We start from the raw sequence: 23,132 nt of genomic DNA on the forward strand, positions 1-23,132 counted from the left end.
TGGAGAGTCACTCTGTCCAGCACGTGGCAGGCACTGGGTGTGAGTGGCAATGAGCTGGACAGTCTATCTTCATGGAACTGACATCCTAGCAGGAAGGCAGGCGATCTTCTTATTTAAAAGTATACACAGTATAATTACCAGGTGTGGCTAGACACCAAGAAGCAAGCCATGGCCTGAGCTGCTGGTGTTTGTAGCCCACTTAGATGCCATCCCTTTACCAAGGAAAAGCGATGGCAGGAATGCTTAGGAATAAGGAAGTTGGTCTGGAGAAGGGCTTTTTGAGTAGATAGACCAGAAAACGCTGGGGCATATTTGATGTTTTTGTTAGAAGAGCTGTAACAATTGGTCACAAACTAGGTAGGGTGATTTGTTTTGGTACTTCTGGAGGTTAGAAACCCCAAACCAAATGATCACCAGGCCACGCACTCTCTGAAACCCATAGAAGCTCTGCTCATATCTTTCTGGATTCTGGTGGTGGCTGGTGACCCGCGGCTTTACCAGTCCTGTCTCTGCCTGTTATCATACAGCCACCTCCACTTATAAGGACACAGTCATATTGGATGCAAGGCCAACCTGGCACCATCATCTTGATTACATCTGTAGTAAATACCTCGTTCCTTAGTTTTATACGGAGATCAGGGATGAGGATGGCAACATCTTTTAGAACACACTTCTAACCTGTAACAAGCTGGCAGAATGGGGAGGGAGATTGGTAGGAGGCCATGTGGCCCAAGCACAGTGAGTGGGGTAAGATGTGGTGAAACCACTGTCTGTGGACAGAGTATATTTTGAGTGGCCTTCCTCCATCAGAGGGATATGCCCTGCGTTTTGAAGGTCCCCTCTGTGGTGTGGAAAGGGTGGCACATGGAAGCTCCTGGGCTAGCATTAGGAAAGGTTCTACATGAACAAGTACATTGTGTTCCAATAAATGTATTACCTCCCTCCCATTTCCCTTCGGCACCAGAGCTCAAATTCAGGGCCATGATATACTAGGTAATTCTATCACTGGTCTCCATTTCCAGACCATTTGTTTTTGTTTGTTTTGGCAATAGTGTACTGCTCCAGTACCAAGCTCAGGGTTTTATCCTTGTCAGGCAGGTGTTCTAACACTTGAGCCACACCTCCAGTTCTGCTTTGTGTGTTTTGGAAATGAAGTGTAATGAACTTTCCTATATGTACTACTGGCCTTGAGCCAGAGCTCAGTTTCTGGAATAGCTAGGATTAATGGTATGACTAGTGCCCAGCTTCTGGTTATTTTTGAGATCATATAAAGTAACAGATTCTCGTGTCCCATCTCTGCCCTCCCCTCCACCATCCTCGTCCCCAAGACTCTATATAGCTCTGAGTGGTGGAAAGGTCCTTATAGAACTTTCTGGTTTGTCTCTGCCAGGACCCAGGGATCTCCCTGTTCTTTGACAGGTTGGTGTTGAGTTTTGTAATCCTGCAAAAACTGCACAACTGAGGCTGGTGTGGATGACTCACACCTATAATCCTAGCTACTCTGGAGGCTGAGATATGAGGGTTGCAGCTAGAAGCCAGTCCGGGCTGGTAAGTCAGTGAGACCTCTCCAATTGACCACCAATATGTTGTGGTCAAGTGGTAGAGTGCTCGTATCAAACACAAAAGGTAGTGGCCAGGTCCTGAGTTCAAGGGCCCAGGGCACTTGAGTGCATGTGCATACGTGCACACACACACACACACACACACACACACACACAAATTCACAATCAAGTTAGTCACTTCTATAAGCTCTGGGCAGATGGCAACCTTCCTTATCCTCCTGTGTTTCTTCTCACAAGACCATGTATTTGTGCTCCATTCACATAGATGTCTGGGGTCCTATTATCGATCTTGTGATTCAGCTAAGATGACCAGAAAATTTTTTGGCAGGTCTGGGTCTTGATCTCAAGGCCTAGCTCTGTTCTGAGCTTCTTTTTCTCAAAGCTAGCCTTCTACCACTTGAGCCACTTCTGGCTTTCTTGGTGATTAATTGGATATGAGTCTCACCTGGGCTGCCTTTAAACCAATCCTCTGATCTTAGCCACCTGAGCAGAAAGGATTACAGGCAGTAAGCCACAAGAGGAGATAACTGATAAACTTAAGAGCTTAAGGCCAACCTTAAGCCCCTAATATTGGCACAAAAGAAAAAAGATATGATCCAAATAGGCCCCAAGTTCTCCTTTCCAACTGTCATTTCACTTTAATTACAAAACAGAATAAAAACCTAACATGTTAAAAACATGCCAAAAATGAGTACAAAAATTTAGTAAGGACCCAAAATTCTTCTTTTTCAGTTGGTCATGAGGTTTGAACTCAGGATCTGTGCGTTATCCCTGAGCTTCTTCCTAAAGATTAGCGCTCTACCACTTTGAGCCACAGCACCACTTCCAGTTTTCTGCTTGTTAATTGGAGGTTAGTCTCTCAGACTTTTCTGCACTGGCTGGCTTTGAATCATGATCCTCAGCTCTCAGCCTCTTGAGTAGCTAGGATTACAGGTGTGAGCCACCAGTACCCAGCCCCAAAATCTAATTTTAATATATTCCCTTTCAGTTGAATGTGGCATACATGTGTAATGCTAGTACTTAAGTGATAAAGATCCAAAGTGTGAGGCCAGCCTAGACTACATAGTTGTAGTCTAATAGGAAAAGAAATGTACTCATTTCCAACATCTAATTGTAACTCCTCGGTACATCACCTTTATAGTAACAATTTTTAAAAAAAATAATTTTGTTTCATCACCCTGTGACTTCAGTAATATCTACTAAATTTAGTAGTACCTAATTTTACATACATACTCCATAAAGATAAAAAAAAACTTGTAAGATAAGAACTAATATGAGATAGTTGATATACTCTGAGGAAACTGAGGCAGGACTTTTTTTTTTGATGAGCATTTATTTATTGATTGCCAGAAGTAACAGGCTATTAGGTATACAAGACACATATTTGGGGAGAAGTGATGTGAATCTGCATGGAAGCTAATCCATAAAAGTTAAGGGGTGGAAGGCAGAGTTGAGATAGGATCTAAAGCCATGGCTCAGACACCTACACGTTAAATTTCTAGCTGCAAAGTTTTTGGAGTGTATTCATTCTTAGGATCAGCAGGCAAGAGGAGAGCTCAGTCTATCTTAAATCAATGTTCAGAATAGTACAATCAATTACGGAAATACTCCTCCATCCAACTTATGCCCATTTCAAATTTTATGGCAATTCCATTTTTATAAACTTTTCCGTATCAATTCATATGCCTTAGTAATAAGCAAATATAAATTTAGCAAAGATTAGTAACTGATACAGAAGACTGTGGTGGTTAGATTTCAGAATCTCTTGCTGTACTGCACTCTTATACTAGCAGATTTTAATTCCATTTTCATTCCATTACCAATTTCCCTCCAAGATATTAGTTTTAACTCATTGATACAATAAAATGATACAAAGAATTCCAGTAGTACTTAAAAGGACAGGAGGATTTAAATTACTAGAATATCTTAGACCATAATTAAAAATGTGTACTTATGCATGTTATATCTGATACAATGATTATAATCCATAGTTGCTGAAATACATCCAGAACTAGTTCCATGTCACATACCTCCCCCTAAACCTTGTAAAGGTTATTTTTTCCTAAAACAGCATGTTACTTGATAAAGTGGACTATGGTTAATTGTAGTGGAAACAAAAACAAATGGTTATACCCTCAATGGGACAAACAAGGGACAATTTGATTTTAGCATTTTGGTTTTTTCTTGAGAGGCAACCTGTTCCTTCCATTAGTTGTATTCTTTCCTTCGTGTCTCAGGAGGAAACGGTTATGGCTTGCAGCGCTGGACAAATCGAGGATACAAGCAGACGTCTCGGATGTGATACCTATTCAGAATCCAAGTTAGGAACCGTTCCAAGCCCAAGCCATATCCTCCATGAGGACAAGTACCGTATTTTCTCTGTTAAATAAGAAAGTAAATGCTTTGTTTAGAATTTTGTCTAAAAATGTTAATTTTTTGTACTGTGAAATGATTTAGTTCATTGTGGTTAAAAATTCACCCTGCTGCCAGGTGCAGTTGCTCATACCTGTAATTCTATCTACTAAAGAGACTGTGACCCAAGATCATGGTTCAAATCTACGAGACTCTTTATATACAACTAACCAGCAAAAAAAAGCACAAAAACAGAAAGAATTCAATCCATAATCTATATGCCTTCATAAACTACAAGTAAAGAAATCATTTGGTATGAAATTAACATAATTTTGTCAAAGACACAACTGGACTATTCATACCCTACATTATTACAACCATGAAATTAAATATAATTCACTCAAATACTGTTTTTTACCTGATCTGTATACCAGTAGTAGGGAGTAGGATCAATTCCCTCCCGTTTGTAGCCTGCTAAAATCTCTTCACTGTCCCAGATACGCATAGAGCCTCCCACAATCTCGCCAACATTGGGCATCAACACATCGACCTGTAAATACAAGTTAAAAAACAAAACAAAACAAAGCACAATTACGAGCAGGCATAGCAGTATGGCACTGATGTGGGGCTTCAATGAAAATTATACTATAAACAACTACAGTTAAAGAAATGACTATGAGTGTGTAAAAGTCAAGCATTATTCATGCTTAACTACAGTCAGAGGAGGAAAACAAAAGCACTTCTTAAATTACTGTCATCTTAGATTTATCAAATATTTGTCATTAGCAGTAGCATTCCAAATGACAGTTCCCACTCCCTTAAAAAGCAAAATTTCTAATACTCGGAATTATAAACTGACAGATTCAGTAAGGCGGGAATCCTCAGGACATCGTTGCATATAGAAGGACTTGATCTGCACAGGAAATCGACACAGCAAGATTGGTTCATTAATGGTGTCTGTCATCAGTCTCTCAGGAGCTTCAGGGATATCCTGTGTTAAAGTAAGACTTCATTAACATTTATGACCCCAAAACTAGAAGTAGTTTTTTTCCCCGTGCACCATTCCTTACTTGTTGTTAACTCAAAAGGATCTATACCTATTCATAACCCATGTATATATTTGTGCAAAATATAATTTCTTTCAATAATAAACATTTTATTAACACACACAGGTAAGATCTGCCTCCTGCTTCAATCTACCTCAAAAACTGTGCTGCATAAATGAAAACACACCAAGATCTCCAACCTATGACTCAATTATTTTTGTTCATGGCCACATTTATCAAACTCTAATGTGAATGTGATTCCCTTACTCTCATAGAGCAAAAGGTACATGCTCTATGACAACATTGATCTATATGCAGAGGCCGTTATTAACCACATTTATCTTCTTTTTCCTTGAACGCAGTGCCTTTCAATTTTACTTGGCTTCCTGTTCACAGCTAGCTGTGTTCTATTTTAGCCATGCCTCCAGCCCAGCTTTGGCTAGTCATTTGGAGATGGAGTCTTGAGGACTTTTCTGCCTGGGCTGGCTTTGAACCATGATCCTGGTATCACCATCCTGAGTAGATAAGATTACAGAAATGAACCACTGGCACTTAGCTGTTACAATAAATCAGTTATTTCTTCAATGGTAGATAGTCATAAGACAAGTAACTTAAGGTCAAGTTTTTAAGTGTGGCCACACATGAAATAGCCAGGAAATGTTAAGAGGATGAAGCAAGTGACTCAGTTTCTCTCAAAACATCATTTATACATCAATTCATATTAAAAATATTAAAATTAAAAATTCCTGTCCCACTAAAAAATGATTAAGAGAACTGAACAAGACCCATGGATTTGTGTAAGCTCTGCATTGGAGCTTAGTGATCATCTCGAAACAGCTATTTTCCACAAGGGTCCTGGAGCCCTATGCCTCTCTCCGGTTTTTTAACTTGTATGTGCCTTCCATACAGGGGGGTTCTGTGCACCATTAAGCTGGGGAAAGAAGGTCTTAGCTCACTCGGGAATGACCTCATGAGATGACAGCAATGTACAGTATATGCTGACACACAGAAGGCTTCCTGTACCATGGACCCTGCTTGGCATCTAGCTCATTTAGTCCCTGTTGCCTTGTCAAGAAGAGGTCAGATACAAGGCAGAAATGAGGAACCAAGAGTGGGAAGACTGACCCGTTGATTACACAGGTCAGGACGTAAGTGGGAATTAGGTCCTCCTGGGGTTTGGGACACTGACTCCACAGCCTGTGTTGGTTCCACTCAATTGTACTATTTTTCTAAGCACTAGGTATTACCAAAGATTTCGGTTTCAAAGCACAAGGTTTCAGTTCAAAATTGTGCTATTGTACACCATAAACTGAGCTCACAAAGCAGTAATTTATAGAGACCTTGGTACATATTCTTTCTAAAACCCAAAGCAAAACTCTAGTTAGCAGCAGCTACTCACATCTGACCTGAAAAACAACTAGATTTGCAATTATTACATTAGGAATAGATGTGTACATGCACAGGCCTGGAGTAGTTAAGACAATCCACATCCCCGGGTACATGTTGCTTTCCAGACAAAACCAATAAGCTGAGTTTATCTGGGTACCAGGTCACCTTCCCCACCTTTCCTCTTGATTTTGCATTTTCAATAGCCAACTTTGAGTCTCCTTTCAGAATTTCCATTTTGAATTTTTGTGCCAGTCCTGCGACTTGAACTCAGGACCTGGGTGCTGTCTCTCAGCTTCTTTTTGCTTAAGGCTGGCACTCTACCACTTGAGCCGCAGTGCCACTTCCGGCCTTTTCTGAGTAGTTTATTGGAGATAAAAAGTTTCACAGACTTTCCTGCCCAGGCTGGCTTCTAACCACAATTTTTAGATTGTAGCCTTCTGAGTAACTAGGATTACTGGTGTTAGTCACCAGAGCCCAGCAGGAAGGATTTTTAAGTCACTATTTTGGAGAAGTGAATCCCTTCAGAATACTTTTTCAGGAAAAACCAAACAACTACATATATATATACCAACAATTTGCATGCAATTTCAAAGGTTTCACAGCCAGCTAGGTACCCCATCAGCCTGGAGCTGAAGAATGTATGTGATAAGCAAATGAAGGCTAAAAATGTCAATGTTTGTGAGTCACCAGTGGAAAAGCACTGTTCCAAACTTCATTCTACAATGAACCAGCAGACAACTCCAAGAAGCAGGTTCTGATATTATCATTTATTTGAGGACAAGCAATCAAGGGCAATAACCCACTAAAGCATACCACCACTTTAGGAATAATGATCAGAAAGGAATCCATACCTCTCCAAATTCATAGAAAGTCCCATCTTCTTTCGTTACGTTGTGTTCTTTCAGCCACACAATAGCATCTGAGTAGTTCATCCGTCTGAAAGGCCGTTTGGGGGGCATGAAGTTCTATAGTTAAGAAAAAAAAAAAAAATCACTGTATTTATAAAGAAACCACCCACACTAACATACTCAACTCTCCATTAATATCAACTTATCATTCTTTTTTGTTGTTGTTGGTTGTGGGGCTTGAACTCTGGGCCTGGGCGCTGTCCCTGAGCTCTGCAGCTCAAGGCAAATGCTCTACCATTTGAGCCACAGGGCCACTTCCGGTTTTCTGGAGATCAGAGTCTCAAGGAGTTTCCTGCCAGGGCTGGCTTTGAACCATGACCCTCAGATCTTAGCCTCCTGAGTAACTAGGATTACAGGTGTGAGCCACCAGCACCCAGTTTCAATTTATCATTCTTATAAGGTTATTTCAGATTAAAAAATAATGTGCATATTCCCAAAATTAAAAGCATGTGACTACTTATGTAAATTAAGATATTACAAAATTGCTGGCAATTTCTAGTATCAAATTTTAGTCTTCAAAATACTGGGCATTTGGACTGAGGGCATGGCTCAAGTGTAAGAGCACCTTGCCTACCTAGTGTGAGGTCCTGAGTTCAAACCCCGTATTAACACACAGACTCCCCCCCACCCCCCACTACTTCAGCTCACCAAGCCATCAAATCTATAAACACTTTAGTGTGATGACACCAATGTCCTTCAGAAAAGAGTTAGAATCCTTTTATTTCCATAGAACACTATACGAGCCGGGCACTGGTGGCTCATGCCAGTAATCCTAGCTATTGAGGAGGCTGAGATCTGAGGATTGCGGTTCAAAGCCAGCCTGGGCAGGAAAGTCCGTGAAACTCTTATCTCCAATAAACCACCAGAAAATCAAAGTGGCACTGGGGCTCAAGTGGTAGAGCCTTGAGCTGAAGAGCTAAGGGACATCGCCCAGGCCCAGAGTTCAAGCCCCACGACAGACAAAAAAAAAAAAAAAAAGAACACTATACGTACCGGGTTAAGCTCATGCACTATGCTGGCTATTGGTGATTTCAGGACTCTATCTACCACATCACACACCAAGTCCTCCAATCGGTTGAGGAGGTCCTCAAATGTCAGGAAAGGGCACTCAGCTTCCACATGAGTGTACCTGAAGAACAAGACACTGGCTCATCATCACTCTTCTTTTATACTGTTTCTCTTAAAGATGTGAGCATTGGGAAATTGCTGAAAAATAAAACTTTGAACATTTCTAATCAATTCTTAACACTGCAAATCAGTTTAAGATATCCCTCTCCCTCCTTGGGGAGTAACTTCTAGTTTATTCTTCAACACACAGGGACCAATGCAAAGTAAAAAAAAAAAAAAAAGAGCTGTGGCCTCCAAGGCAAAATATAACATATTCTTCCACTATCCTATAAATATAACAAATGTTTTTACACAAGCTTTGTTTACCTATATAAAACTTTCTTCATTAAAGATACTGTTTAAAAATAAATAGAAGCATAAAAACAATTTCATACTCAGCCAGGTGCCTTCGTGTTCTGGACTGTTCTGCTCTGTATGACTGTGCGATACAAAAAACATCTCCCAGGGCTGGAAGGCAAGTTTCCAGGTACAACTGAGAGGACTGGGTCAAAAATGCCTCTTCCCCAAAATAGTCAAGCTTGAAGAGTGTAGATCCGCCTTCTACCTGTGTCTGCACTAATGTTGGGGGAGTGACCTGTTCACAGGGGAGGAGGCAACAAAGTTCTGTGTGAGCATCATTCTGCTTGTTTACAAATAGCAAAGAAGTAATACTGCACAAAATGACTAACACACACTTACTTCACAGTACCCCCTGTCGAAGAAGTGATCCCTAAAGCACCTGGTAATCACAGACCGTGCTTTTAGGATTTTTGACACGTTTTCTCCTCGAATCAACATGTGCCTGTTGTTGAGCTGCACGTCAACGTCAGACTCTTCATTGATCAAGTTATCAGCTCCTCCAGCAGGGGCCAGCCCCACCAGTTCCCAGAAGTCACAACTCAGCTCGTGGCCCCCAGGAGCCTACATTTAAAAAAGTAGAGTGGAGAGACAGAGGGAGGCAGAGAGAAATCAAAACTTATACGATTGAAGACTTAGGTCCAAAAATTTGGTAACCTGTTACTTTGGAGAACTTCCTCAAAGACCCAATAATTCATCTTAATAATCAATATTTTAGCATCCAATAGTTCAGAGTAAATATAAAAACTAGAAACAAACTAGAAAAGCACAAACTAGAAAATCAACAGTAAACCATGGCCCGTAGTAACTAATATTAATGTTTTATTTTCTAGCCTTTGCCTAATGTTTTAACACATTTACCCACACAGAAAAAGTTAAATGCAAAGGGTTTGTTTAAAGTAGGTATGTAGTAAAACTTCGAATTATCCCTAAATAATTCCATTAAAAGCAATTTAAAGCCACATGTCGCTGGAGTACATAATTATCTTAATGCCAAAAACTGGACAGAAAGAAACATCATGACAGTCACTCCATTCTGAATCTCATAATTTTCAAGGGACACACAGTGAACTCCAATGAGACACTTATTCTTATCAAGGCTTTTACATAATCTGAGAGCCTGCTTATCACACATCTAGTCAGTGAGGACTGTTTGCTCCCTCTAGTGGTTGGCATATTACATTTGTTTTTTTAACCACAGCAATTATTTGAGGTCTCATTACCAACAGATAACTTCTAACAGGAAGATTAGGTTATGTTTATGTGCCTTTGGCTAAGGAACAAATGGCTCTAAATACCACTTAGGTTTAACTTTTTAAAAAAGAGGCTTTCAGTCATGTTAAGTGGTAAGTCAAGCTCGGAGAGACAAACAGCTCATGTTTTCTCTGCAGAAACTAGGTCTAAAATAGATAAGGACTCTAGGCATTCACATACAGTAAGACCAAAAGAAAATACTCTTAGAGGAGGAATACAAAGGTGCATTGCCTATATGTACAATATAAAATATTTATGGAAATGAAGTCCTGGAAAGGGAAATGAGGTTTTTTGCTTTTTTTTTTGTCCTGTTTGTTCATTTATCCGTCTTTGGCAGGGTAAAGGGGAACACAGAAATAGAGGGACAAAGGGTGACCCAATGCAGCAGTGATTCTCACTAGATGCTGTGCTAAAATGAACTATTCAACTGTGGGTGGGGATGGGAGGGAAAAACTGGGAGACGGCGAGAGAAGCAGGAACATTGTCCAAAAAGAAATGTACTCATTACCCAACTTGTGTAACTGTAACCCCTTTGTATGCTACTTTGATAATCACAATAAAAAAAAAATTAAAAAAGGAAAAATAAAAGACCCCTACTATCAAAAACACTGAGTAGTTCAAAGGTTGTATAGAAAATTAAAAAAAAAAACAAACAAAAACTGGGGTTTTTTCATTTAAAAAAAAAAAGGCATCCAAATTCTGTTCAGTTTACTTAAAATTTGAGAATTTTAACCTGCACACAAAATTATTCATATACCCTCAGCAAAATGGCCACATTATCACTTATGAAGCGCATGTAGGAATTGCGTAAGGCTGGAAATCCCTCAGCTCTTTTTATTTTGAGTTGTGCTACGATTGAACTGTTTCTCTCCTCCAAAAATCATGCCAAAGATCAACTGCTATTGGAGTTAGAGAAGGAAATGTTCAGGTCACAAGTTCTGCCTGAATCAATGCCATTATCTCAGGAGTGGGTTAGTTGCTCATTATCATGAGATTTCATATATTATAAAAGTGAACTGAGCTCTGACAATTTTCAAATTTGTTTTCTAGCTACATTATGTTTTCCTCCATGTATCATCGATATGATATATGACATGGGAAGAAGGCCTGGCCAGATGTAATCCCTTGATCTTGGGCTACCCAGCCCTCTAAAACTACAAAATCCACTTATAGACAATGAAAAGGGAAAGGAACACTACATTAACCAGTACCTCAGACCCAACAACAGTACAAATGAAGACACTGCAGAGCAGAGCATTAAATACATATTCATTCACCAGTGAGGAGGTCAATCTACTTACCTGTTTGCCCTTTGGAGTAAGCTTTAACATCCCATATACTGCTACACTACTCTCCGTGGACAGGACTACTCCATTGTAACACTGACACTATAAAAAAAAAAAAATCCAAGTTCAAATTACCTGGTTTATGTTGATGCAAAAGTATTCTCACATATATAATACAGGAATTATTATTATTTTTTGTTGTTGTTGTTGCTTGTGGAGCTTGAACTCTGGGCCTGGGCACAGTCCCTCAGCTCTTCAGCTCAAGGCTCTACCACTTGAGCCACAGCACCACTTCTGATTTTCTGAGTAGTTTATTAGAGATAAGAATCTCATGGTCTTTCCTGCCTTTATCTGCGATCCTCAGATCTCAGCCTCCTGAGCAGCTAGGATTACAGGCATGTGCCACCAGGTAATACAGGAAATATTTACAAAGTTCTCCGGTCAAATATCAATTTTTAAAAAAAGGAATGAGTTTGCCACTGGTTATTAATATTAAAAATAGCTTTTAAACACACTTTTCATTTTTTGGAAGTACTGGGTTTTGAACTTAGGGCTTCCTGCTCAGTTGCTAGTCAGCTATACCATGGAGCCTTTTTTGTGGAAGACATCTGTCATGCAGTTATGTATCACACGATGCTTCTTTCTTCTCTTTTTGGGTGCCATTACTGGGGCTTGAACTCAGTGCTATCCTTTAGCATTTTTACTCAAAACTGCTTCTCTACCATTTCAATATAGTTCCACTTGTGGCTTTCTGCTATTTAACTGGAGATACGAGTGTCACAGATTTGCTTGTTCAGGCTGGCTTCAAACTGGGATGCTCAGATCTTAGCCTTCTGTGTAGCAAGGATCATAGGCATGAATCAGAGGCACCCAGCTATTTTTAACAATGAATCATATATGCAATGGTTGTCCCATAAGGTTACATTGCCTAGGATCATCCACATGGCTGACTTAGTTTGTAAAAGTATGCCCTATGATGCTCACTTCAGCAAAGTTGCTTCCCAGTACATTTCTAAGAAATGAAAGCCACACAGGAAAGTAACATGATTACAGGAAGATATCCATGTATATGTGAGTGCCCACTTTGCATACATAATGTATAAATACTACTAGTCCTCATCACTTTAAAATATCCAGTTTATTTTGTTTTCCCCAAATTTCTTGTCACACAGTAGAGTTTATCTACATTGTGATAACCAATGCATGTGAAAGTCAATAAGAGCACTGGCAGGATAAGACCATGAAACACCCAAACCCACTAACCACAAAAAGACAAGTGGTGCTTCCTGATGGGATACAAGGTGGAAGAACTCAGGTCTGCACAGTAAGCAGTCATGTCAAAAATAATCAAACAAGGCCTGGGAATGTAGCTTAGTGATAGAATGTTCGCTTAGCATGCATGAAGCCCTGGATTCGATTCTTCGGTACCACATAAATAGAAAAAGCCAGAAGCAGCGCTGGGGCTCAAATGGCAGAGTGCTATCCTTGAGCAAAAGATGCTCAGGAACAGTGCCACGTCCTAGTTCAAGTCCCAGGACTGGCAAAAAAAATTTTTTTTTTTTTTGGTCGGTCATGGGGCCTGAACTCTGGGCCTGGGCACTCTCCTTCAGCTCTTCAGCTCAAGGCTAGAGTTCTACCACTTGAGCCACAGCTCCACTAACAGCTTTTTCTGTTTATGTGGTACTGAGGAATTGAACCCAGGGCCTCATGCTTGTGAGGCAAACCTTCTACCACAGAACCACCTTCCCAGCCCCCGGCCTTTTCTATTTATATGGTACTGAGGAATCGAACCCAGGGCTTCATGAATGCTAGGCAAGGACTCTCTACCACTAAGCCACATTCCCTGCCCTGGTAATGCTTTTCATACTGTTCTACTTCAGGATTTGGAAAATTTCCATAGCAAAAGCTATGGAAATATATTAAGATCTAATTAGCATTTTAAAAATATTTATGATAACTGGACAATCAATGACACTCTCTAATAAATTACTCAGAAGAGGCCGGAAGTGGCACTGTGGTTCAAGTGGTACAGTACTAGCCTTGAGCAAAATGAAGCTCAGGGAAAGCACCCAGGCCGTGAATTCAAGCCTCACAACCAAAAATAAAAATAAAAAAATATGACATACACCATATTTTTCATTTATGTACTGATAATGGATATAAAGTATAACACATATAAATCCTAAATTCTCCAAACAGAGGATCCCACTGGGGGGGGGGGGGGGGGGGGGAAATACCTAATTTTCAGCCATACATAATAGAAAATATTTACCAAGTCATCTGATAAGACACACTGAAGGTAACCTGTACCATCCCGTAACACCAGAAACATTAAGTTCTTTCCTAAAAAGAGAAATAGAAATTAAGTCACTACAGAGTATTTTGTCATAATTAGATGTCAAGGTAACTCTAAGGTTGAGCAAAGAAGTTCAAATCTCTGAGCCCCTACCCAAAGTGCCTTCTGGTAACACTGTTATGCGGTCTTAGTAAAACATTTTATTTACACTGGAGTGTACTTTCAATTCTTATGTAATGCTCATGATACACAGGATATGAGACAAGACAGGAACGAGCTGTTCCTTTCTGAGTTCCTGTTATGCCTGGAATAGTGCTGGACACTAAGAGATGCATGAGTACTGTTTGTTAAAGAGAAGTATTCTTAAAACAAAACAAAACTGGTTCTGATACTGAGGCTTTAACTCAGGGTCTCAACCTATTGCTTGGCTTTTTTCACTCAGGAAGTGCTCTCCTACTTGACCTATACTTCTGGAATTTTGCTGGTTAATTATAGATAAAGCATCTCATGGACTTTTCTCCTGGGCTGGCTTCAAACCAGATCCCAGCCTCCTGAGTAGCTAGGATTACTGGTATAAGTCACCAGAACTGGTGGCTTTTTAATTTACATCTTGCTTCTTTTTATCAGATTGGAAAAATCACTTAAAATGAAAAACATGTTATAAACTGAAAAAAAAAATGAGAAAAAAACTGGCCAACTTTTCGGTTAGAATCTGACCTTCCTATAACATAAGACCTGCTTATTAAATAATTAAAATTCAACTTGACAATTCATACCACTATGGTATTTAAGTAATTTTTAGGCTTTCAAAAGTCCTATTAGATAAGATTAAGTTTAGGACATAAATCACATCATAAAAAAGCATCTCCCAAACCAAGTCCAAGTAAGTGTTTTTAGGTTCATTTTTATCTATGACCAAGGTTATTTAAAATAAAGGGAGAAAGAAAAGTATACTCTTTACCTTGTCTTCGCAGCCTGTGAACCCAGCCAAACACCTTGACTCTCTGCCCTCTATAGGCTTCTAGTGCATTAATTTTCACCTGTCAAATCAAAGTAAGTAATACGTATAACCGCACCACTTTATCACATACCAGTATTTTCACTAATATTAGATGGACAATAGTGAAGTGTTCGGAAAAAAACACAAAATAGTGCAAAACTGGAGGCAGTCACTCTACTGCAGGTCAGCCAGAAATAATCAGCATAGTGGCTAAAAAGAAAATTCAAATTTTCGTTTTCACTTAGTGCACAAACTGGCAGCAAGACACACTCTGAAAATTTTCATATAGTCCTATACAAAATCATTTAATTAATTTGTCCCAAATGAAGCATCTGCTCCCCAAAGTAGCAAGAATCTTGCTCACAGAGCCTCTTTGAAGTTTGAAAGAAGGAGATACATAAAAATGAGTAGAAGGGAATGGTAACTATATATAGTCCAGAAAACAAACCCCATCACTAAGGAAGTGGGAAAAATATGACATTCATCAGCAAAAACTAGGGAACTCAAACCACATTATACAGTGGAGCAAAGTTTAGGTTCAAAGAAAAGAGGAAGGAAGGGAGAAAAGAATAGAGGAAAAGAGAGAAGGAGGGAAGGAAAGAGAAGAGAGGGAACCCAATTTTGCAGAATTTTACGATTTAAAAAATTAGAAAATCACCAAATGCTGGTGTGGCTGATGCCTCTAATCCTGGCAACGTAGGAGGCTGAAATCTAAGGATCAAGATCCAAAGCCAGCCAGTCAGGGCAAAAATCTAACTAGAAACATGGCTCAAGTGATAGAGCACCAGCTGTGAATGAAAAAGTCATGATAAGCCTTGAATTCAAAGCCTGGTACTAACACCAAAACAAACAAACAAACAAACAAACAACCTAAAGTGAAAATCATGGCATTTTCACCTTCATATTTTATGGCAGAGAAACTGATACTAGAGATTTTCACACAATGACACACAGCCTTCATCCTGTCAGTCATCATCTGCAGAAGAACCAGCCTCATAATTCTAAAACATTGTTTCTTTCTATCCCTTCCAAAAAGAAAAAGAAAAAAAGTAACAAACAATGCAGCATGAACCTCAAGCTCTAAAATAATAACTAGATGTACCTAAGGACCGGACACTGGGAAGTACAAACACACTTACACATTTTGGCTCTGGAAGACTCGGATCATTCTCTATGGTAATCTTCTTTGCTTCTTCCAGGTTCTTTTCTCTCCGTAAATTATCTTCAGCCTAATTTTAATAATAAAACAATTGGTAAGACTGGTTTCTAGAGTTGTAACTTTAAAACTGTACACAGCAACAGATTCATTCTTTCTTCACCTCTTTCTTGTCCCGGGATTCATTCTTCATTTGCTCTCTATGCCACATTTTTTTAATATTCTTCATCTGTGATTTAGAAATAACATCCCACCTCTAGAGAAAAAAATAAACAAGATACATAATTTTATGTAGTGATGAAAATTCCCCATACCTAATTCTGGAGTCTTTGGTACTTACCTCATTTTCTTTCTGTGAATCAACATAGATGGTAGGAAATGGTTCTTTTCCCACTGTCATCAAAGCCTTGGACAGGAAGGAAAAAAAAAAAAAATCAAAACTTTTTTTTTTAACATTATACAATACTTAAAAATCAAATAACACCCCAATTATAAGACAATTTTAATAATCAAGTACATGACCAAGAGCCTAGAAATAAAAGCATCAAGACCCCATAAGACAAAAGTGGATGTTGAAAGGGTCACTGGGACACAGGGTAGCTGATTGAGCGTCCTCAGAAGCAGTGTGCTCCAAACAGGTCCTATAACAATGCAGACGGGGCTGCAGTGTGCCATTTCCACACACAAGCAGAACAGAAGAGGTGGTTTTAAGTGTCTACAGGGATATAGGCGAACAACAGAGACAGCCAGCATCAAAAGCCAACCAGATGTCATCTAAAAAGTGTCTTGTATGAAATCAGGGAAATAAGCTAAGACAGTTTTGAAATTCTTTCAATAAAATATATTAGCCAAGTATACAAAAGACTAAGCCCCATTTCATTAAAAAAAAAAAAAATAATGAGCCCATGCTGAAACACATTAGGCATTGCTGAATACTATATACCACAGAATAGTTTATGGGTTTTGAATGCATGCTTAAATGGTTGAATATAAAACAGCATTACCTTACTGCTTCAAAGATTTTTTAAAAAAACTTCTCAATGTTATTAAGTCAAAAAAGAAAATGTAGCCAAGGGCCAGTGGCTCAGGCCTGTAATCCTAGCCTCTCACTCAGCAGGTTGAGATTTGACGCTAATGGCTCAAAGCTAGCCTGGGGCAGGAAAGTCCTGAGACTCTCATCTCCAATTAACCACCAAAAAGCCGGAAATGGAGCTGTTGGCTTAAGTGGTAGAGCACTCACTAGTTTTAAGGGTGAAAAAAAGAGAAAGGAAATGTAATGGATAATTCCTTCATTTGTATAGTATCTGAAGTACATCACGTGCTACCTTGGCTTTTGTCTTGTTGGGCTCCCTACCAGCTGCACAGCTTCTACCTTTGGGGTGACAGATCTTCAACTGCCTGGCTTCATTCCTAAGTAAAAGGCTGAAGGCCATAAAGTTATGAGAATCGTTCAGGGGGTAAAAACAACCAGGCCCATGAACAGGCAAGTTTTATACCAGCTAGTAAAAGTCTTAATCTCTGAATAAGCCTTAATGACACTCAAATTCAGATTTAAGTTCCACAAAGCAGAACTTTGCTTTTCAGTACCCCTCAAGAATAAGGAGTAAAACAAGACGGGAAGGAGCAATTTGGGATTTGTTACCCCTAGATAACCTAGCTGAATTTCTACTCTACCACACTCTTGTTTATCACTCTAAGATGGTGGACAGTGACTACCAGACAACCTCTAACTTTGATAACCCCATCTGCATGCTAAATGACATTCCTACAGTCTACACCAAGACAGTGGACAACAGCCTAGTGATGACTGGAAAGATACAGAAAAGGGCCGGGCGCTGGTGGCTCATGCCTGTAATCCTAGCTACTCAGGAGGCTGAGATATGAGGATCGCGGTTCAAAGCCAGCCCGGGCAGGAGAGACCGTGAGACTCCTATCTCGAATAAACCATCAGAAAACTGGAAGTGGCGCTGTAGCTCAAGTGGTAGAGCGCTCGCCTTGAGCTGAAGAGCTGAGGGACAGCGCCCAGGCCCAGAGTTCAAGCCCCACGACCGACAAAAAAAAAAAAAAAAAAAAAAAAAAAAAGATACAGAAAAGGAACTAAGAGTCAGCAACCAAATTCTGGGGCATCTCCACCCATTCCCCACTATCAGACTCCTCTCTCATTGTCTCTTCACACCAAAGGGTAGAGAAACTGATTTGTTGAGTTTATTTCCCATTTCTCTTCTTCATTAAAAATGAAAAAAAAAGAACTCTAGTGAATTGTTCCAATTATTTTCCTTCTTCATTCAGTTCTTGATGAAGTGTCCTTTGCTGTTCAAAAGAAAAGCTCAGGGACCATGCCCAGGACCCAAGGATGGGGGGGATGGGGTGGGAATAGCCAAGATTTTTGTTCTTTTGAACAGGCATGTACCACAACTCCAGAATGCTGCATGGCATTTCAGTCAAGGATGTACTGAACCTCCAGCCATGGTTCCCAAGAATTCTATCACTAAGTATCATCATGGCTGACTCATCTGACTACTCTTTATGTCAAATAATGTACAAATACACTTGGTCGTCATTCAGAATTCATTTACTATATGATATTGTTCATGTGGATCCTTGCTTTTGAATCATTGAAGTTTTTTTTTGTTTTTTTTGGGGGGAGGGTCCGGTCGTGGGGCCTGAACTCTGGGCCTGGGCGCTGTCCCTCAGCTCTTCAGCTCAAGGCTAGCGCTCTACCAGTTGAGCCACAGCACCACTTCTGGCTTTTTGCTTTTTGCTTATGTGGTGCTGGAGAATTGAACCCAGGGCCTCATGCATGCAAGGTAAGCGCTCTACCACTGAGCCACCTTCCCAGCCCCAAAATCATTGAAGTTGAAAGAACCAAACTATCAACCTTCAAATAAGATCATATCAACCTTTCAAACTACACATTTTTGCTAACAGTGACATACTTCAGAGGTTTCCCCAAAAGTCTTGTAAGTTGTAGAGCCATAGGAAGGCCCCTTACAACTCAGAAAGAAGAGACAGATTTCTCTCTCAAAGTTAAAAAGCAAGCAACATGTGTGACATAACAATGCTTAATCTCATGATTTGTCATATGGTACTGCTTTCAAATGTTGCAACACAACAAAAAAAGGAAAACTGGCTGGGCATGAATGCATAGAAAAAGAAGCATCATGGCTCTTCTTTCTCCCTCAGGCAACAGTTGTGGCTAATGGGTCCCAGAATTCCAGTTCAACTGGTATGTCCACTCCTACCACACCTAGACTGATGGTGCTCACGTTTGAGCAATAAGCTCTTGAAGAACCTCTGTATTTGGCTTTCCATGAAAGCCTGGTTCAAGCAATGTACTAGTCTCATTTGAGGATTCTAGGTCTGGAGTAATAACAGCTATCAACAACTGGTATTCTAGCTCCAAGACAGATGCTCACAAGTCTGCTCTAAGAAATAAGCACATTCTTAAGTGTGCTGATACAAATAAGTCTCAGAGCTCAGGATAACATCTATATAGTGGGGCAAGTTCACTAGAGATCTCTTAGAAATCACTTGTCCACAAACCAACACCGAGTGAGGAAAAGCAGTTTTTACTTTTACTAGTAAGGAAAAAAAAAAGAAAATCAAAAAGCCTAGCAACAGAACTCTTTGGAGAGAACAATTCTAATACTCAATGCCCTGACATCAACAAGAAAAGAAGACATTTGTTTTGAATGTTCAAAAAAGCTAGGTACCAGTGGCTCATTCCTGTAATCCTAGCTATGCAGGAGGCTAAAATCTGAGGATCACAGTTCAAAGCCAGCCCGGGCAGGAAAGTCCATGAGACTTATCTCCAGTAAACCACCAGAAAACTGGAAGGGGTGCTGTGGCTCAAGTGGTAGAGCACTAGCCTTAAGCTGAAGAGCTGAGGGACAGTCCTATCCAGGCCCAGAGTTCCAGCCCCATGACCAACAACAACAACAAAAAATTTAATTAAAAAAAAAAAGCTTACACATACAAATTACACAAGACAGTGTGATTGGCCAGATGACAAAAATACCAGTTCCCTATGCTTCTTAAGTAGTGAAATTCTGAGATTAAGCTGCAGAAGGTCTCAGAAGTGCAGAAGTCTAGTTGTCATATAAGCAGAGCTCTCTTAAATCTCTTATCAACTGCAAATCTCAGTACAAAATAGCAAAACTATGTGAAAGACAACAGAATTCTTAAATACTTTCCTAAAAATCAACTGAAGACTCGGTCATCTAACTCTTTTTTTTTTTTGTCAGTCGTGGGGCTTGAACTCTGGGCCTGGGCATTGTCCCTCAGCTCTTCAGCTCAAGGCAAGAGATCTACCACTTGAGCTACAGCGCCACTTCCGGTTTTCTGGTGGTTTATTGGAGATAGGCGTCTCAGGTCTCTCCTGCCCGGGCTGGCTTTGAACCGCGATCCTCAGATCTCAGCCTCCTGAGTAGCTAGGATTACAGGCGTGAGCCACCATCGCCCGGCTTTCGGTCATCTAAGTCTTAAGCAACAAATCTGTTAATGTTTCTTACTTTCCATTTTATGAAAATTCTCTTCAAAGCCAGGAAAAAAAAATTTCTGACAAGCTACACTGAATGCAAGTTCTTAATAAAAATAGCCATTTTTCTAAAGAGAAGATATACTACCTTTAGACCCGTTTTAAATGGCTTCTCCTTGGTTCCATCTCCGGTGGCATCACTGCCCTCTCGATCTGAGACATACAGTTCTGCTGTTTTTTTAAAAAAAGAAGTTATTAGTTAGCTCACCAGTAAGTGTGACCTTAAAATTCAAGCAAGCTTATCCTGTTCTGTATAAAGTACCACAATCCAAAAGAAGTTAACAATGTAACGATCTTCCAAATGCTCTATTCCGAGAATACCCATCTAAAAACAAGAGTTTACAAATTTAGCTTTTCCAAATGAACTTCCGGATTCCAATTTCAATTTGTAAGACTGCCTCTACCTACTTAGGGAGCCAACTTAGGAGGCCAGGACTCTGACCTCGGCCAAATCTAGGTTGAAGTCTTGGATGTTGGATGTGTGTGGGGGAGGGGCAGGAATTTATGAATGCTTTAGTGCTCACTTCTGGAACTGTAAGATGAGGAAAGCAGTATTTGTCTAGAAGGCCTGTGTATGGGTGAAATAAAACTGCACATACAGATCGGACATCCCAGTGCCAATGGCAGATGGCTAAGTTCAAAACAGTCCCCCCTTCGGTTTTGAAACCGCTGGGGTTACACTGCCGAAGTTGCATCAGCCGAGCCCTTACACCTTACCATCCACCCAGAACGTGCGAAAACGTGCGAAGGAGGACGGCTAGTTCCGCCCTGACGCCCGCGGGAGGCCGGGCACACGTGCAGCGCCCCCGGCTCAGCCGAGTCACCAGGTTTTCAAGGTGGGAGCAGGCCGGAGCGGCGGCGGCCGCCCGGGACACACGGGGTCCCCGCGGAGCTCGGCCCGGCCCCCCGAGTCCTGGGCCCCCAGCCTCCTCCCCGCCCACGGTCCCGTACACACATGGACATATGGGGGGGGGCGCCCCACGGTGCGCCAGGTGCGCAGGCAAGCTGGAATCCGGGTGGAGCCGGGGTTTTGCCCCAGGCAGGAACCTCGCGCCATAGACAGAGCCTCACTCACCCAGCACCATGCCCGCCGTGGCCCGCGTCACCTCCAAGGACATCTTCCCCCACACGCCGCAGCCGGTCCACCTCAAGCGCTAGGGCGTTGCGTCTCTTACCCCAGGGCCAGAGGTGGTTCCCGGAAACCTGACGAACTTCCGGGCTCCGTTAGTGACGGGAAATGGGCAAGCGTCGCCGGAGCCGCCATCTTGGTTGAGGGCAGAGACCATTTCCGGTGGGCAGACAGCCACGTGGGTGCACGCAGGGCTCCGAGGGCGCCGCCCCGCCTGCGTCTTCAGTTCTGGGACCTCCTTTCCCCGAAAGCTTCTCTCCTCTTGGTCATCACATCACAAACTTGCCTTTCTGAAACGGCCAATTCCATCTCATTGGGAAAGGAGCATATTCTCTTAAAAAAATTGTACTGAACACCTACACTTTTCCATGTCCTTGTTCCTTAAACCACACGATTACTTACACAGCTTCACTCTGCTTTACGTTTTGTAAGCAGTCTACAGATAGCGTATACGGGGCAGGTGCGTGAGTGAGGGGTAAACAACACGCTATTGTATGTAAGGGACCGAAGTAGAAAAAGTACCGCCCAGGTGAAGGCACTTTACGGCACCCAGTTACGGGGATGTGGGCTGGGGCCCCAACAGGTGGGGCCCTCCAAAAGGATAGTGGGAAGCCCACCAGGCATAATTTTAATTAATAATACAGAAGAGGGAGAAACGGAGTGTCCTGACTTTGGCCTGAGTAGGAAGGAATCGACCACTGACATGATCAGAAGTGGTTGTCATCCCACCTGACCTTTTGTATGTCGGATTAATGCCCATCTTGTGAGCAACCAGCTTGTATAAGACCCAGGATCTTCCTTCCCCGGGATCCGAACTTCTTTCTGGCACTAGCCCGACCGTAACCTCCTTTATCCTCTCTAAAAAGTGCTCTCGATCTTTGCTGGTCTGCGATGCCGCAACAGGATCTGAACACTCGCGGGTCTCGTTGGGAGGCGCAGCGAGGCCGACCTCGCTGTGGTCGGTGGCGTTTGGCTGCGGCCCTGGGTGCCACTGCCCGCACCGTAATGAGCGTGCCCCCGTCGCAGCACTTCAGAGAACTCAGCTTCCAGCTCAGTTTAATAACATTCTCCGGCGATTTAAATCATTGAGAGCGATCGTCCTCCAGAAGCTGAGGTTCCATCCCTCCCAGGATCATCCCTCGCCAGCTCGGATCAGCTTCCTTATCCAGTTTTGGCGTAGTTAGGAGCGCCCTCTTCCGGAGCCAACCTTCACACATCTGCGCCCTCAGGATTGCCGGGATCTCATTTGCTAAACCTAGTTGGGAGTATGCGAAGACTCGGTCCTTAGGCCATATGGCCCTCACCGTCCACCGTAGCCAGCCCCTGACCTTGGGAATCGAAACCTGCGCCGCCACGTTGAATCCGGGCTGCTTCCGCATGAGTCTCCGGTAATCCTGCCCACCGACTTCCGCTTCCGGAACTGCGCTTGAGCTCGTGTGGACGGAAGGAGGCAATGCTGCACTTCCGGCTGTGAGCCAGGAAGGTGGCGGTTGTGTTTCGCGGGTTGACGTGTGAGGGCTCCAGTATTGAAACCCTCTAAATGAACTTTGGAGCGAGAGAAGGCAAGGTCGCTGCGAGTGCCCCTCGGCCTCGGCCTCGGCCTGCAGCGGGGCGGGCGCTGTTCACTTCCTGCACGGAAATGTGATAGTTAACGTCTGTCACTGCACACACAAAGTGGGAATTCTCATTATGATGGAAGTGTCGGCTGGAGCCACTGCATGTTTAGCTTTCTTTTTTTTTCCTGGTGGAGTTA

The 23,132-nt window shown here is 41.7% G+C and overlaps 1 protein-coding gene across 1 annotated transcript; it reads right to left on the reverse strand.

Annotated features, from left to right (window-relative positions):
• Window positions 1–3,327: 3,327 nt before the first annotated feature.
• Window positions 3,328–21,445, reverse strand: Nars1 (asparaginyl-tRNA synthetase 1). Its single transcript, XM_042675091.1, has 15 exons — window positions 21,326–21,445; window positions 20,339–20,421; window positions 16,054–16,119; window positions 15,877–15,969; window positions 15,697–15,786; window positions 14,519–14,597; window positions 13,534–13,604; window positions 11,277–11,363; window positions 9,064–9,285; window positions 8,760–8,959; window positions 8,251–8,386; window positions 7,201–7,314; window positions 4,774–4,905; window positions 4,333–4,464; window positions 3,328–3,941 (listed from the first exon to the last, which is right to left on the reverse strand). Exons 1-15 carry the CDS (start codon window positions 21,366–21,368, stop codon window positions 3,810–3,812), a joined length of 1,680 nt encoding a protein of 559 aa, XP_042531025.1. The 5' UTR covers window positions 21,369–21,445; the 3' UTR covers window positions 3,328–3,809.
• Between the last annotated feature and the right edge of the window lie 1,687 nt (window positions 21,446–23,132).

This window comes from Dipodomys spectabilis, unplaced genomic scaffold (genome assembly GCF_019054845.1).
Source record: "Dipodomys spectabilis isolate Male_0828 unplaced genomic scaffold, ASM1905484v1 ptg000024l, whole genome shotgun sequence".
In the NCBI taxonomy this organism is placed as follows: domain Eukaryota; kingdom Metazoa; phylum Chordata; class Mammalia; order Rodentia; family Heteromyidae; genus Dipodomys; species Dipodomys spectabilis.